General features: G+C 40.1%; 1 protein-coding gene across 3 annotated transcripts in view; it reads left to right on the forward strand.

The window, feature by feature from the left end:
• Positions 1-18,426, forward strand: part of LOC133994187 (rap guanine nucleotide exchange factor 6-like) — a 147,956-nt gene that overhangs the window by 46,625 nt on the left and 82,905 nt on the right. The window contains exons 5-7 of one of the 3 annotated variants that reach the window (XM_062433406.1): positions 6,082-6,151; positions 13,523-13,666; positions 15,296-15,313. In XM_062433406.1, coding sequence (XP_062289390.1) covers positions 6,082-6,151; positions 13,523-13,666; positions 15,296-15,313 — 232 coding nt within the window. Of the gene's footprint in view, positions 1-6,081; positions 6,152-12,794; positions 13,667-15,295; positions 15,314-18,426 lie in introns of those variants that run through there. The other 2 variants (XM_062433407.1, XM_062433405.1) reach the window with 2 other exon arrangements.

Consider the following 18,426-nt stretch of genomic DNA (forward strand, 5'->3'; position numbering starts at 1 on the left):
ATTTATAACAAATAACAAAATAGTTGGTGTTTTATTTTCCATTGATCGGCTATTTGTTTAATCAACAAATCATTCCAGGTTTAGTCTCTAAGACCTTAACTGGGAGGCTGTGTGCTGACTAGAGAACAGAAGATTTGTTTCTGGCTTATGTAATATCTTCCCCTGTCAGTTAACGCTCTAGTGTTGCTGCACCTTTCTGCTCTGACCGTTCAAAAAATGAACATGTATGCAGCTCTCAGACGGATGTGAGTTTAGTCAGATTTAACCGTCAATTACACCAAACGAATGATAAAAATATTGTTACACATCATTTATACATCACAATGCCATAATGTTCAAACTCTGACTTAAACACTTGTTGCCTTGCAAATCCAAAGCCTATTTTAAAATTTATATAAAGTATCCTGATTTTCGTTCATTTTTCAAGACATCTCCCTTCATTAATATCAAAGTTGTGCACTTTTGCTCACATCACTGGTTTTTCCAGGCTTTTGACACCGGCTCAGAGTGTATATATGTGTGTGTGTGTGTGTGTGTGTGTGTGTGTGTGTTTATGTGTTGGTCAGTTCGTGTGTGGCATTAGTTTCTGTGCCGGCTGTCATGGTTTATTGCCCAGGGTGCTGCAGCTGTCACTGGACGAGAGCTGAACCTGTTCCCCCCCTCTGCCGACGATCATCACCTGCTGAAATCTAGCACAGGCACGGCTTCAATGCTGTGGGAAGATCACTGAAGGAAGCGACTTATAGGATAATTAAAGCTGTGAAGTTGTAGCAGATGGGGATAGACTTAATTGTTTCAGTGATTTGAAATTACTTTTTTTAGATGAGTCTCTTTGGGTTGAATATGGTGACGCCAAAATAATCACGCATGGACTACCAAGGGGGGGGGGGGGGGTCAACAAATCTTAAATTCGTTTTTGTCATAACAAAGTTTTGCTGTTTGGCAGATGAAGTAAACTAAAAGTTGTTTTCAAACCGTCTGATGTTGGTAATTTGGTGTATTTTGTGGCAGTTAATTCATCAGGCACTACTTGATATTGATTGTCATCATCGATCAGATATTCTAAGGTGGATATCTAAACATAATGTAGTTATGTCCCTGAAATTCAAACTAACAAAGTTCACAAACCTCTAATCTAAAACTGCAACTAAGGATTATCTATTCTTTTTGATCATTCTATCATATATTTTCTGATTAGTTGATTAATCCATTCAATTCACCAATAAATAATAACCATTAATCTTTAAACCTTTTAAACATTTTCTCCTAAAAATACTTTGCCTATTTTACAAATAAACATTACCCAACATAAACAATTAAATACAATCAGTGACATATGTTAACATGAATAACTACTATACTGTGATCGCACCTCTGTGGTACCAGAACAACGCTTTTGCCACAATGTGGTTTGTCTGATTTCCTTTGTGAAACTAGATTCACACCAGCCGCAAACAGAGGCACCAGCATCATTTGGTGGGTGTACACTCACACAAACTCATTTACTCACTTTTAGTTGAGTAAATAAATTGATTTTGCAACTTTTGTGGGGATGCAGTAGGTCCATACATCCCGGTAAATTACTGGAATAACCTTTCGAGCAACGCTAGTGAGTTTAACTATTCACACATGCAGCTACATTCAGGAACATTTCTGTCTTGCACCTTTTTCACACATGTTATGGTAATGCTGGAACTGATAGAGCAAGAGACAGTCCAACAGACGGCCGTTATGCAACATTTATGGATGACAACCAATATAAAACTCAACAGAAGAAGATGGGGCAATGCCAGGTACACAGCGGAAAACTCCTCTTATGCACAGACAGAGAGGAGCTCCTTGTTTCGGAATCTGTCCAAATACCTATCAAATACGCCGTTAGCAGTCTTGCGACCGGTTCGCTCACTCCACATGAAAGAGTCTTTCGTTAGATGGACGCAATCTTTTACGTGCCTGTCCCTGCAATGTTCATTCAAACTGCTGTCATTCATAACATAGACATACCTGCATTTACCCTGAAATGTTTCAAGCGCTTGAGGTGGGCAATCAAGATCTGAATATCAATCCCTGCTCACATTCACACATGACCCAATGCAGGAAATGTTCCTGAACATTTCACAGATAGACTGCATGTGTGAAAGGGGCCGTGCATACAGTAGGCATGAAAGTCTGCAGACTGTAGCTCTCCTTCTGGTCCTTTATCATTGACAAACTGAATTTCTGCTTTGTTTGTCTCACACAACCTGTCTCACTACCCTACACACACACACACACACACAAACACACAAACAGTGAGGAAGACAGGCTTGGCAGGCTTTGTGCGGCGCTGACAGGGACCATGCGTCTCGCCTCAGTGGAGTGTGGAGAGATCTGTCAAGAGTCGGGCTGACCTCCAGGCTAAGGGCTTTGAGAGAACTCTGAGCCCGGCGGACTGCATTCCTCCCTGGGAACTCTTCAAATCATGCCTGGGTGTTCATGTTTAAGATAGGAAGTGTTTCATAGATAGTCTATGGATTTTTGTTGTATTTATTTATTCACTCACTTAAGTTTTGGCTGGCAGCACTGTGCGTTTTTTTAAATATAGCTGTTCTATTTAAACCCATTCAGGATGTCTCAAGAAACGTATTTTTACAAGTAACTAACTGGTGGTTGTTCTCACCCATGTGTTGGCAAGCATCTTTCTCGCTGAAGTGTCATTGACAGATGACAGAAAAGCCCTCGCAGCTACAGGAATGCCTTCTGCAGCTGACACTGACCTCTGACCTCAATGTAGGCAAGCAAGCAAAAGCAGAATTTCCCGAGAGCGGGTCAGTAAAGTTGTGAGCTGCTAATTGACGCTGATACAACAAATTTATGTATACTGAAGGTACTTAAGAAATATTTGAAATATTGAATTGAAAACACAGTAACACTTTCTCTGTCAATGCTATAGAGGGTTGTATAGGTTATAAAAGGATAATGCTTTTTACTGTCTTTGGATTCACCTGACCAATGCACTTTATGAGAAGAATGAGTGTTTGTACATACAGTAAATGATTTAGTTTCATGTAGAAAATCTAATATAATCTTTAATTGTGTTGCCAAAACACAGTAGTGCTTCATCAGCAGGGATGGATGCTCTAAGGTGAACTGCAGAACATGTGAATACAGAATGTGTTTAAGTATGTGTGGCGGCAAAGAGTCAAATAAATCCAGTCACAGCTAATTTGGCCCTAGTTCAGCTGCATGAGATATGGTTGTAGTTGTCTCCCAGCGGCTGTGGATTTTGCTCCTTCGTGTGATGCCCCGAAGCTTTAATGTCTGCGCCGGTGTGAAACTGATTGGGGATGTGATGAGATTAAAGTTTGCTTCTTTTTTTAATTTGAGAAAGGACCATCAGTAAGAAGAGAGAAAGGAATGATGAAAGGGAATGTAGAATGAGATGAGGGAAAAGAGGAAGATAACAGCAATGCGAAAGGGAGAGAAGTAAAGTGGACAGGACGTTGGGAAGGAAGTGAAACAAGAACAACAGGAAAGAAAAGATGAATAAATGAGATTGAATGGGGTGAGTCGGAGAGACTGACGTTAAAAAAAAGGCATCATCAGAGGACCAGAAAAGAAAGTGGAGACGAAGGGGAGCAACGAAAATAGCTTCAAGAGAAGGAAAGTAATGAGAAGAGCAAAAAATAAAAATAAAAAATTAGAAACCAGAGGGAATGAGAGACGTGAGAGACGTTGTAAAAACGTAACCAGAGAGGAGATGTGAGAGTGAAAGTTGGCTCTCTCCCAGCTCAGCACGCTTCCATAATTAAAACCAGCCGATTCCCCCAGTCCTTAAACAACGCTGAGTCGCCACTTTCGCATGCCAAAGGGAGCGAGACATGTTCACAGCCCAGTCTGTTCTCAGGGAATCCTGAACACAGTGATTGAGCTGTTCAGACGGGGGGTATCTCTTACACTCTCACTCACTTGCACAGTAAGGGAAACACAGAGACATGCTTAATTAGTGTGTGCATAAACACAGATACCGAGAGTGGGAGGGAATTTTCAAAGATGTCTGAACATACATCGTGGGTGGTGGCCCATGACCACAATGTGACAGCATTAAAACCACAAGTCTGATGATGAGAATTGATCAGAAAAACATTGTAGCATACATGTTCAGCACTTTCTTTCTGCAGTGTCATCAGCCATGAGAGTGTTTGGTGAAGTGTCAGCTGTTTTTTTTTGTTTTTTTGTATGATAGTAAATCTTTAAGTTTTAGACTTGTTGGACTAAACAAGCAATTTCACCTTTACCAAACTGTAACAGACTAGAGCCACAACTAATGATTATTTCCATAACTGAGTCATGTGTCAATTATTTTCTAAATTAATTTATTAGCCGGTAGACCTATAAAATATTAGAGAATGTCGAAAAATGTCTAACACCGTTTCCCAAAGCCCAAGATGCAACATAAAATATTCACATTTAAGAAGCTGGAACAAGAGAGTTTGAGCATTTTTTCTTATTAAAATGACTGGAAAATGATTTGTCAAGATATAATTGACAGAAAAATAATCAACTACTTAATTAATTGACTAATCAGTGCAACTCTAAGTCTGAACATTTCATCAGATGTCTTCAGATTCTGATTCATATGTTGTTCATACCAGTAACAAGAGGTTAAAATAAAAAGAGAACACGACCTCACCACAGCATCAGCTGCTCTCCTCCCACTTATCAGTCACCACAGCAGCCAACGGCCCAGCAGACTGGGGCGAAACCTGCAAAGCCTGCAGACAAAGACCCACATTGTGCAAAAACATCATGTTCGCTGGTAACCCGGTTTGATCCTGATCTTGGCCAGTCCTAAATGGTCCTCGTGAATGAGGCAGTTTGGTATTTCGAAGGCCAGTGAGCTAATTACACTAAACACAAACAGATGGTACGTATGGAGTAAAAGTCCAGCGCATCTGGTGAAGTTTTCATCATTTGTGGCACCACAAAAGTGTCTTTATTTAGAGAAAACATGTTGATCTTATGAAATGCAAACAACTCTTCTCTATTATGTTATCATATGTTACGGCAGCATATTGTACCAAAGATTTCCCCCCAAGAAGTGCATGTTAAACTGGAATTATGGTCATTTGAGCTGGATGTAACTGTTTCATTAATATTACTATGTAGCATGTTCACATTTGTTTTTGTTGCCGTTTGTTTGGGACCTCAGCTGTTAAATCCCACAATCAACTTGCTTGAGAAGCATAATTCCAGTTTAAGTATTAAAAACCTCTTCACTTAGGTATGAAGACTGAAAAACATAAATGACCAACATTTATTTGTGACAATTAAATAGGTTTTCCGTGACCAAAAATAATTTGCTGGTTGATTAAATTGATTAGGAACTGACTGTGTTTCTAATCTCTGTGGATTGTACACAGATATGTTGGGGTGTTAGCCTCAAAGGCTTATTGATTTACTTAAATCACTCTCTTCTTTCAGTGGTTAGGACCTTCACCACAAAACTGTTGTTTCAGCTGTACTGCTCTAATACCCACAGGTCCATGTCAGAAGACTGTTTTATCTTTGTTACATCCTTGATTCGCTTATAGAGTGTCTGCCACATGTTGGAAAGGTTTTATAAAGATGTTGTGAATCATATAAACTGCTTTGAACGTGTCATAAAATATTGGAGGCTTTCCTTTTATAAAAGTAACTCTAAAACATCTGTAGCAGTTTGACAGATAATTAAAGCCTCCTCAGTACATATGGAATTCTGTCAGTTTAATACTGTAGGTAATTTGCCCAATTATTTTTACTGGATTTAGTGCTGTTAAGTGACAGATACTGATACACAGTACTGCAAACAGATGTTACTTCTCACATAGTGTAAGACTACACAACCTTGGTATCGTTTTACATTTAATCCCAGTTCCTCTTTGATTTGGGAAATTACCACGTTTCAATGGCCTTTAATTCTGGTGTTCACATGTGTGTGGGCGGATGTGATTGACTGCATCTGTCGCCACTGACAGTGTGTGAGAATTGTCTTTTCTTAGCCTTGGGTTTGTTTCTGTTTTAACACTTGTGTGTGTGTGTGCGTGTCTGCTCTCTCCGCAGTTTTGGAAAGCAGCTGGGGGGCAGACGAGGCTGTGAATGCATCACTTTGGAGCCGTCAGAAATGATTGTGGTGAGTAGACTCTCTCTCTCTCTCTCTCTCTCGCTCTCTCTCTCTCTCTGGCTCTCTGGCTCTCTCTCTCTCTTCTAAACACCTCCCTTTTCATCCTCACACCTCTCCCATCTTTGTCCTTTGATTTTATTCCTGTTTTTCCATCTTTATTTGATCTCTCTGTCATCCTTTTTCCCCTGTACTCTTTTCTTGTTTGTCCTTTTTCTCACCTTTTCTTTCATCTCTCCACCTCTCCCTGTCTGTCTCTGCCATCTCTGTTCTTCCCCTCGATATGTAATGTTTCTCTGTTCTCATATTCAAATTCAAATGATCTCCTTCAGCAGGATGTGAATTAATTGCTAAAGCATTTGCCAAATATCTAATGTAGCAACAATCAAGTTCAGGGGAACAGAAAATTGCGTATTCAGTTTCCTGTCTATCTCTACAAGGTGACTTATTAAATAAAGGCAAAAATACCCCCCAGAAACACGCTCTAACAGAGAGTCTTGCATTATTGATTGTTTGTAGCCTTAATGCTGCTAGGCTAGCAAGTCTGTTCACAGTCGTCTTTTAGAATTAGCCAGCTCTAAAATTGTTCAGGACGTCCCATTTAACCTGCTGGAGTTTCTGACGGCTTGTGTAACGAGTTTTTTTCTGTCAGAGAGGAAATAAAAACAGGCGAAAGCATCTCCCAACCTCCTTTTATTGCATCGACCGAAGCATTTGTCAAATCTGTCAAAGAATGTCACGGTGACAGTCTGAAAAATATTAACAGCCAGATAAAATCATTCTGTCCGCTCTGAGCCTGACAGGACAGTATGTGAGTGTGTGTCTGATAGACAAGCTACACAAATGTGAGATTTACATCACGCTTTAATGGAAGTATTTCATGTTTCTGTTTAATGCTTGAAGGATGATCGTCTTCTTGGAGTAATTGTGTGTCCAGGAATCTTCCTGAACAGGACCAGTGTTAAAGAGTTTTGTATCTTTAAAAAGTGTTCTTTCCATAATGTCTTCGATTCCTTCAATTTAAGATTATCATGCACTCATATTTGCATATAAATATGTAGTGTGTTTCTGTCTGTTTCCACAAGGTTGCAATGCTTATAAAGTCTCAATGCCCCTCCTCTCCTTTCCCCCCCTAAATGTCCTTCCTGCTCTCCCATCTTCCCTCCTGAGTCTTTGTGTCGGAGGGACTGTTACTGAGACTGTACTGAATAACATAAGTGTCATTACTGTAGCCAGGGGAACACTGATAAAAACCTTATCACCCTCAAACAGAGCGTCACTCTGTTTACTTAAAGAGTGAAACTGAGGCAATAATGTGCAAGTGAGTGATTCATAGATACATTGATAGATACAGATGTTCAAATTCACTGTGAGCAAAGTTATTGAAGAACCAAACAAGAGTGGAGTTTGGTTAAACTATAAAGCTGCGAGTTCTCTCTTAGACTGAAGTGAGGTGAGAGTTAAAATGCTGCTCCCCCAGCTGCAGTTTTACTTGTCTTCATTGCCGATTGTTGTAACATAATAATGATTTACCCAGTTTCACTCTGAAAGCTTTTACATTTGGTGCTTCAGGCAGTTTTTACAACGAAAAATCCCCTGGTGTGCGGGAAGTCATGTTTCCTCTACAGCTGAAGAGAACAAAAATAGTTTCTCTTGCAGCAGTTTGTAACCTTTCTCTGCGCAAGTGATTGTATTAATTAACTGTCATCAGTCATTTAGCTCGAGTTGACACAATACATAGTGATGGCATGTCAGCACATCTGAAATGCAACAGTCAAAAAGTGAATATCATATTCACACAGTTGTTCTGACTTATATCGAAATGCTTTTTCAGTGAATGAATGAACATCAAATAAAGTAAAGCAACTCATACATAGGTCTGTCACACAGTATATAGAAATGTTTTAAATCAGAACTATTATGTGTGGTGTTTGTTTTAGGTTGTTGACAGTAAAGAGGGAGAGAAAGAAAGAACGACATGGTGAGTTTCTGACGTGTTTGAAACAGAACTGCAAACAGAAAAAGGGAGAAAGTAAATGCATGAAATTAGCTTCTCGTCAACTGATGTTTCTTTGCGATCACGTAATAGTCCTAGAAAACAAGAGCCGCAGCGATTAAACTCAGGAACGAAAAGTCCCTTTTGCTCATTGCATAACTACAACATCTGAAGTACCACGCAGAATTACATAAATTAGATTGATAAAGAAGCAGCGACAAGGAAACAACTGTGAGTCGTCATGTTGTTGTTTGTTATTTCCTGCTGCTTGACTGTGATGTCTGAATACTGTAGATCTTGGAGGGGAGACGTGCCAACGCAGGGAGACCGCTTACTCGTATATCTCTTTTTATCACCTCTTGTCCTTTTTAGAATATAAGTGCCATACTAATATTGTATCAGCCTTGAGGTGTGTTAGTCACTGGCTTTGAGGGCCGCAAACTTCCCCCCCAGTAGGTCCAGGAGCATCAGAACAGGAGCTTTTGGCACTTAATCCTTAACTACCCCTGTGGGTCCATTCAGTGGCTGTTGCTGCAGTGAAAGGGAGTGGTGGTACAGGCCATTTTCCAGGTGTGATGACGTGATGTATGGACGTTGTGGAATTAGCAGGAGCAAAAAAAGCCTACATGCTCAGTTGACTCAGTTGCCTGGGGAACAAAGGATGAAATCAGATTTAATTAATAAAGAGTTTTTGTCTAAAGGGATGATATGGTTTGAATAAAACTTAGCTGAGTTTGTATTAAACCGTCTCCTGCATCGTCCTGGAAGATTAGAGAGAGATGTTGGTGATGAAGAGGGGGAAGGAGTAGATGGATCGGCACTTAAAACCCTTATGAAGAACATGATGTGCCTTTATGTGTCTACACATGTCTGTTTTCATGTCTAAGCAGTTGCATTTTTGTCTGAGAACTAGGAAATGAGATTGTGTGTAGAGGCCATTATTAATATCCAAGCATATCCTCATCTTGTCCACCTTTTTAAATGGTCTCTAATGCTTATACCAGTCGTGGCCCAGCAGAGCAGGGTGGGGCCTTTGGATCTGAAGTATCACATTCAGAGGAAGTAAACAAGTACAAGTACAATACACCAAAGCGAGGAGCGAAGGTTGGCACACTATAAAGCCAAAATCCCTCTTCACTGCCAGGCTAACTTCTGCTGAACAATTTCAACTACAGCTCCGACGAGGCTTTGACAGCACTTCTGTTTTTAAGACTAATAGGAGATGTTTAGTCCTACAAATTAACAGTTGTTTTTATTTTGACCAGTAAAGGAAAACCTCTAGAATATATATTGTTTTACAGACTGGTAGAACAGCCCCGTTTTTGAGTTTTCTGATGTGTTTATGTTGACGTGTAGCATTTAGATCAGTCATTAAACACAGAGATTGTTATTTTGTTGATTATGTGATGTCTGACAAATGTTTAATCTTATTTCCTTCTTCAATATATTATGTGACGGTATAAAGAAGTCCAGCATTAATTTTTTTCAACAGATTTTAGCTTCACAGGCAGTTTGGACTTTAACTGTCAAGTCATGCAAATCTCAGGTCAAGAGATTCAAAAGGTCATGTTCATGTTCTTCTTCCGAGGCTAAGAAGTTGTATGATTTTGAATATTCATATATTTAAGTGCTGCTCGTGTTCATATAAATCGTTGGTGCAAGAAAGAATAAAATCGCACTTTTGCCAGCTGTACAACATCATTGAGATGAGTTTTTCCTGGGAAAATCCTTGTGCTGGATAGTAATTAAGGCATATTACATTTCAGGCGGCAGCAGGAAATTGTTTGTTATAGATCTGAGAAAATTCCTTGAATAGCCTCACAGACAAATAAAAATGTGGCATCTCTTCTCCGAAATCCAAGAAAAAAAAAAGACACCAGTAGTGGACAGAGTGACTGACTTGAATGATTTCTGCAGCTCAGCAGTGAGCGTTTGTCTTCAATGATGCCTTAAAAACATGAAAAGGAGGAATTTTTGGATAGCCTGCGTATCACTGAGGACTAAAAATGACAAGAAAAACTGTCAGGAACGCAATACACACAAACATGGAACACACATGCACGCACACACACACACGCACTCCCAGATAAATGCATAAGCACTAAAGAGCAGAGGGACTCGACTGTTCGAGTCACACTGCATTGCAGCCAATCAGCTAATTAGGTCCATGGGAATAGTAGAGGTAGTGTAATCTGTGGCTGTAGTCATGACTCTGGTCACAGGAGTGACATTCACAGACTGACGGGGTGGGGGTGTTTTAGAGTGTGTGTGTTTGGTGGGAATGGAGGGGAATGAAAAGAAGTAAGCAGTGAGAAAATGGGAGTAAGGAATGAATGACTAGAGCAAGCTAGAGAAGTTACGGAAAGGGGATGATGCACACTGGCAGGCATGCCATCAGATAGACAAAGGAATGTAAACTGACAGATGAGTACATGAGAAGTTAGTCACACACACATATTTAAATGGATAGAGGAAACAGGAAATATGGTCACATTATGGGCCATGACCGTCTGTCAGGAAAAAAAGAAAGGCAAGAGGTCTCAATGGCTGACAGAACTGGTGGTCACAGGATAGATGGTTTAGTAGCCAAAGAGGCACAGACACAGTGAGACAGAAAAGATGGTTATATGGTCACAGTAGAGACATGAAAGTCTGGTACATATCTAACCTCCCCCTCCCTGAATTTCCTCTGTATTATCTCCCAGCTGTTTGTCTCATGAGGCTCGTTAAAACAAGATGACATGACTTTTCTTTTTTTTTGCCTTTAAAAAGGGACACATCGATACCAATCCCTGCACCTTTTTACAACTTTTATTTGGCATTATAACTATCCCTCACGCAGTTGTTTCAAAGTCCATTACAGTTCAGCTACCATGATGATTTATTTTAAAGATGTTTTCTGATTAATTTGCACGATTGATAACACTGAGACAGCTCTGTGATTTTTGCTTTTAGGAATCATAGTTGTTGTCTTTTCATGGATCTTATTGTATTTGTTACATGTGGGAATACAGGAAGGTGGACACAGCAACAACGTCAGTCCTGGCTGTTTTTATACCTCCCTCGAAACACACACACACACACACACATACAGACACACACACACACACACACACACATATACAAACACAGTCATCATATCTCCTCGTAACTTTGTTGCAGATCATGGGTCTGTATATTTAAGACCTCTGTGAACACACATGACTGACCTGAGGTCCTGGGGGAAAAACACAGTGGCCACTTACAAAAACAGTCTGTGGAGTGATTACAGTGTGACAAAGTCTTATTCTTTCATACCATGTGCACTGTAAGTTTAAAAGGGGAAGTTGAAAGACTGAGGAAACATCCTTCCTAACCATTTTATACGGTACCATTTTAATACTGTGGCCTCATAACTTTAAATGTAGCCCATAATGGTTTTTATATTTTTGGAACTGTCCTTTTATAATAATGTTATTAACTTTATTTATAATTTTACAGCTTCCAAAGTTAAGAAGGCTTTCGTAACTCTGCACAGTTTAGCTTATCCGCTATTTAACCCTAACCCAAATATGTATTGTTTTTAAAGCATGGAGTTTGCGAAGTAACATAGTGAAGATGTGTAAGTCCGAGAGGGCCAGACAGAAAGAAATGTGGCAAGGAGATGCATTTTAAAAATGTTCAAACATTAGCAGATGAATCCTGTTAATTTTGGCAGACATGCTGACGGAAAGCTTGACAAACTGGAAGGCTGAACATCAGGCAGTGGATAAAGTGACCTGACAAGCAGAAAACTTGAGGCACATTCGTTGCAAGGCGCAGAGTTATCCAATCAATGCACTGGACACAGGCAATGATGGAGTGTACCGAGTGAAACTAGGCTTTGACAGTGAACAACAAACTCACAATAAACCTGTCATGGAGATCAAGTAAGATCTGTGGACCCCCAACTGATATTTGAATGGATAAATGAACAGACACACAGAGCCAACAAAGATAAAACATTTTAATGCATTAATCTATAGATGCATACATGACAGTTTAGTTAACAAACTGATTTGAAAGTAATAATACTAAAGAAAGAAGCATCACAGAAGAAGATTTAAGTATTTTAAGACAAATTATTTAAAATATCAGTCATAAAAGATTCAGCTGGAAACAAAAAATGAATAAAAGAAGAGTTGAAGCAAAAAAAAAAAAAAAAATGAAATCAACTCTCAAATACACACATATTTCCAATAAAACATGTTATAAAGTGAAAAAAGTACACACACAATGAAACACTTGACAAAAGTCAGTAAAGAAGTTTTTTTAATTTATTTATTTATTTTAATTTTTTTTAAAGCGCTGTCATTAGTGACATAATGAGGCTGTTGACTTACTTAACGTTATGCAATAAAGAAACAAAACAAATTCCTCCCTCAACAACAGACCGGCACAAAAGATTACTGGGAATGAATTGTATGGCCGGAATCTGTGTGCTGTGCTGTTTTTTTTCTTTTTTTTCTGCTTGGCGAGGATACTTGTGTATTTACGGTTTCCTGGAGGAAACTGTGGGCTCTGTGTATGCTCTGTGCGCGTGTTACACAGCCAGAGAGAACAAGCAAGCATGTGAGTAAGTCAGTGAGTATGCAACGTGTGGAGCAGCTGAAGTCTTAGTCCCTCAGAAGAAGACAACTCTTGCCAAATCAGAGACAAAAAAGACAGACGACCCTCGTTTTTCTGTCCTTGTTAGCGATCTTTTTGTTTGTTCATTGCTAATTTGGTTCTTTTTCCTGTCTTTTGTTTTGGATACTTGCCCCAAAGGATGTAAACGTTACAGGATCCCCCAGGATTTTAGAACTTGTTTAAAAAATTTGGACGCAACACTTCTATTCATCTTTTGTATAGAAGTGTTTCCCTACTGGGTTTTTTTTTCCCTCCCCTCTCGTGGTATTTCCTGCTTTTATGTGTTGTTCTGATCCCGTCCTCTCGTCCGGATGAGTGTGCTCCGCTGGAACCGGCTCTCTGCGCTCTGGAAGAACTGGATGTTCAACCAGGAGCCAGCAGAAGAGCAGGGCCAGATCCCAGAATCTCCAACACGTGAAGAGGAGCCAAAGAAAAAAGAAGAGGACATATCAAAGGATAACAACTCCGACTGTCAGACCTCAACTGAATTAAAGAGCCAAAACTTGGATTACAAAAAACACAAATCAGAAAACAAGACACAAAACTTGGAGCTTACAAATTGTAATTCAGTCTCTAAGACCCAAAAGTCTGAATTATTCAAACGTAGCTGCTCTGAGCCGAGCTCCCAGGTTCCCAACAGTGAGGATCAGTCCTGCAGCTGTCCCCACACGCTCAAAGGTTGCAGGTGTGAATCCCTTAGAAGCTGCTATTCTGAGGAGGGTGTTCACTGTGTATTGCAGGTGGATAACGGCAGCGAGGGGGACGACAGCTTCCTGCAGAGAGAGGGATCCCAGCGGAGGTCCAGGCGGCGCTTTAGGAGGGTCAACCCCAGGGGAGAGCGGGAACTCATCACAGACGGCCAAGAACCCGCCAGCTACAACACGGTAAGGGTAACATCACTACTAAGAACAGAAGCTAATAATAACCCTGTTTATTATTTACTTGTTGAATGCAGTTGTCAGAGGTATTGTTGTCACATGTGCACTCATGGATTGATGTAGAACAATAAGCAGCTTTCATAGTTGGACCACAACTAAACAGTTAGCTTTTGTGCTCCATAACATTCAATTTATTTTACTAAACATGCATAGATGTTTAGATTCTGTATATTTAAATTACAGTAAGCTGTTTTCAGGGGGGTTTAAAATAGATTGTTAGTAGACAGTTACTGTTTTTTTTTTAAACCCACTGACAATTTGACTAAGTATCTCAGCTGTGGCAGATCTTAAGCTGGAAAGTGTCCTCAGTCTAAAGCTTATCAAGTTCATCAAATCCTGCAGCTTTTTCTGTAATACTTAACATTACATTCTTAGTTCACATTAGTAGCTGACATATGCAAAGATCTATAGAGCCAACATCAGTAGTTTGTTCATTCTGTTGATTCAGGAAGAATAAGATTTAAAAGGACTGGTGGATGACAAAAGCTGGCAGAAAATGCTTTGTGACCGTTTATATTTATAGCACAGCGAGGGTCTTGTTACATTGCTCACAGGGACAAAAAGCCCCAAACATTATAATGGTACCTATATTTTATATCCAATAATGGGGAAATAGGGATTTTTTTAGTGATAAGTAAACTATAACTTAAGGCCATTTTGACACTGTCAGTTTCAAGTTTGTGGTGAGTAGTATTGAAACTCTGCATGTGTGAGTCTGTCTTTCCTTTTGAATGACTCTGAGTTTCCCTCCCTTTGATAGTATCAGAGGGGCCAGCAGTGTGTCAGTTACAGTTTCTAGTAATCACCAGTTGCCACGCTTTAACACACACAGTCACAAATGCACACACACACACACACACACACACACACACACACACACACACAGTCACAAAGGCACGCACACACACAGTCATAAAGGCAGGCACACATAGTCACAAATGCACGCACACACAGTCACAAAGGCACGCACACACAGAGGCCCACAAACTTCCACACTTAGCTCACACACACACACACATACACACAGACACACACACACACACACACACACACACACACACACACACTTTCCCCGCTCACTCAAACTCCCCAGGGCGTTACAAAGGAGCTTAATGGAGAGCTTTAAGTGTCCTCTGCCGACCCTACCTGCCTCCATATTCTCTTGGTGATTGTTCCACTTTTTTAAATTACATTTCTAGCCTTCAGCGTCGCCGAATCCCACCACATTCTTTTCTGTGACTGCATTTATTATGTAAAGGCTAACCTCGCTCGGATGTGCTAGCACAGCACTACCAGCAAGACAAAAACAAGTGGAACTTATAGCAAAAAGAAAAAGTCAGTGACACAAAATCATTGTGCCGTGACATGTGTTACAATCTGGTGATTGTTAAGTGGCTGCATGGGACTTTTGACATGCTCACTTTTCTCAGAATATATATTTGAAGAGTATGATATGCTTCACTGTAGACGTTTCACACTTGCCACGCACAGACATACAGAGCTTGCATACTGTCCAATTATGACTGTATTTTGTTTGTTTCTTTTCCCTTTTCATGTGTCTGCTGATGCCTTTAGGATTATGTCAACAACCAGGTAGGAGGAAACAGAAAATGACACACTCCCTAGATTCATGTCTGTCTCTCTGCTCCATCCTTTTTTCTTTTTTTTTGGAGCATTTCCACATCTATCAGGTTAATGCGTCTGGTGTGCGTATGTGTGTGTAAATGTATGTGTGAATCACTCCTGGTTGAAGCACTTGTTGTTTAGAAACAGGCAGCGTTGGGAAAAGCGGGTCATTGCAAGGCTGCCACACACACGCACACACACACACACACACACACACACACACACAGACACACATACACACAAACTGCTCTCTGATGACACTGTGGGTGGCAGTTAGGAAGGAGGGCTAACTGTTGAATAAACAGATGCATGCTGGGAACGACAACTGACTGGTTAACAGATGGAGGACAAAGTGTTTTTGTTTTGACATTTAAACCTGTCAGGACAGACGGCTTGAGACAACTTGAATGTGTCATTTCCAGGTTCCCCTTCCAGATTTGGGTCAGATTGACTTTAATAGATCATATTCCTGAAAGTGGATATTAAAAATGTTACCTTGATTTGTGAAACACTAAAAAAAACATGACCTCTGACTGTCCCATATGCTTGCGGTTGTTAGGTGACACACAGTAGCACGAAATAGTGGATCTACCCCTGATTTCTGTGTTTGTAGAGATACATCAAAACAATTTGGTAGAGTTTATTTGCACCTACTAAATCTTGTATTTTACAGTTTTTTGATGTGTCAGCAGTGAAATTTGTCATTGGCGTTACATAGTCACAAGGATCATTCTTTGATTATGTGTCTGAATATTAGCAAACAGAGATGTATGCCTATGCAAATCAAACACTTGAAACTGATATTGCAGACTTTCAATTTTAAAGTAAAGTGTTTTGTGTGCTGCTGTTGAGACGGGGGCACGCTTAAAGAGGTCATTGATTGATTGGTTTATCATTTGATTCATTAACGACCTCTTTCCTCACTCTTATTAACAAGCCATCAGAGCAAGTAGCTGGTTTTGGTGGCATAACCCTCTTTAAAATGTCATAAAAAACCTCCACCTCCAGGCATTTTTTCTTTTCTTATTTAATGCATGTTAGGGGGTTGCCCATTTGTAATGACATAATGTTAATGAGTGGATGTTACACAGGCTATAAATGTATATTGTACACACACTCACACACATGTACACACTCAAGGAGAACAGTTCTGGCAGTGGATCAGAGGATGTTGTTTAGGGGGCCTTATTGAACCATAATAACATCAGTGATCCATTATCACTGGTGTGCACTGGTGTTTCTCTCTCCGTCTCTTAATGGGTTGCTCCGGAGTGAATGGAGATCCTAAAGCTATGAATTGAGAGGGGAAAAAAGAAAGATGATAAAAATGATGGAAATATACAGGACAAAACATCTACTACTGACAAATCACACCAATGAGAAGGTCTACAGGCTTGTATTTCTCTTAATTTTCCGAAGCAGAGAAAGACAAACTGGCTGATTAGTTCAGGCTTTATTTTAGCATTTTATCTCACATGTTTTATATTCTGCGATGACTCTGGTTGTAATGGATTCTCATTGATCCAGAAACCTGATTCTTCTTCCAGCAGGATGAGAGACAGAGGATCCTGTGCATTCTCTCACTAACACAGCAGACCACTGGGATTCACTTATGACTCAGAGTCATACTAGACATGCACACATACACACACATACATACAATTTGCACACACACAGACACACAGTGCAGAGCAACACACAGAGAAAGTCACTTTATTAAGACATCAGATGCCTCACTGGGTTACTGTCTTTCTCTCATTGGACAAACCAAGATAGATAGATGAACCCATCACCTCATTTGCCTTGCAGGGGGAAACCTGCTCAAAGGGCTTTTTCAGCCAGGCTACTCCACAGCACCCCAAGATCATTAATTTAACATGATGCGGGGTGAGCCATCTGCACATGATAGTTCAGTATGTACAACACTAGAATAAAATCTTCAAAGTGTGACGTTATGCTCTTTTAGGAGTTAGTGTTTGGCTAAATTCTGAATTTAAATACTTCTGTCAGGAGAAAGACGGAAACAGGCCAGTAGTACAGTATGAGCCATGTGATTTTTAGATACAAAGATTTGTCGGATTTGACTTGTTTTCTAGAGATTGTCCATTGCCGTGTTAAGCTCTTTGTGTCATATGAAGCTGGGTTTGACTCGAAACGAGGTTTTGGAAACATGCATCTTCTCCACCGGTTTGAAGAAACTGAGTGTCGGTACACACCGGAAACATTGCAAAAAGTCTTGTGGTTAGCTTGCTTCCTGTCAGAAGGCAACACGTCTGATGTCTGCTTCTCCTTTCTCCCTCCACAGCTTAAGCACTTGTATTTTGCGCCGGCTAATAAGGGACACACGTGAGCTAAGTGTGCGAACCTGCATTAATAATGTAAAGCATCAGGCACGTCTAATGAAATTCCTTTAGGCGGTGGAGGAGGTTAGTGAAAAGCTGCTGTAGGCAAGATTCCCTTCTAAAAGTACACAACAGCTCTTTAGCGCAGTCATTTCTTGCTTGCTTGCCCACATGAGGTTTGAGGTGATATGTTTAGTCGCTGATTGGAAATTTTTGCATACAGGGAGCAACAAATTACAGCTTTACACCAGACCTCCTCCTAAACAGCAGAGAGAAAGCGTGGATAACTTTCTCACTGGTCTCAACCGTCCAAGGCTGAATATGCTTTAAAAGAGTGGTTTCATTTCCCTTGCTCCCACCTCTCACTCAGAGAGCTTTCCCACCTAATGTGTTTGGTTTTGTTAAAATGAACTCCCAGCGACACGAACAAATAACCAGACACCTGAAAACAAAAATATACAGATACAGTATTGAAGTGCTACATAACTTGCTGCCAGTCACTGGAATAAGAAATCAAAGTGGATGCTTAATTTATATATTACATAAGCTTTCTGTTTAGAGATCCATTAGTGATGACTTCACCTTGATAATGCTGACTTTTGATGGTATCATATGAGCTCAATTTGATGAGCTTGTGCTCGTCATGCAGTGACATTACTCAAGTTACCTTCACGTCACCACTTACAATCAGATTAAACCTCAGTTTGTATTCATCATGCTGGGAGCAAGTCGTCGTGT

The sequence above is a fragment of the Scomber scombrus genome, chromosome 14 (assembly GCF_963691925.1).
Source record: "Scomber scombrus chromosome 14, fScoSco1.1, whole genome shotgun sequence".
Lineage (NCBI taxonomy): Eukaryota > Metazoa > Chordata > Actinopteri > Scombriformes > Scombridae > Scomber > Scomber scombrus.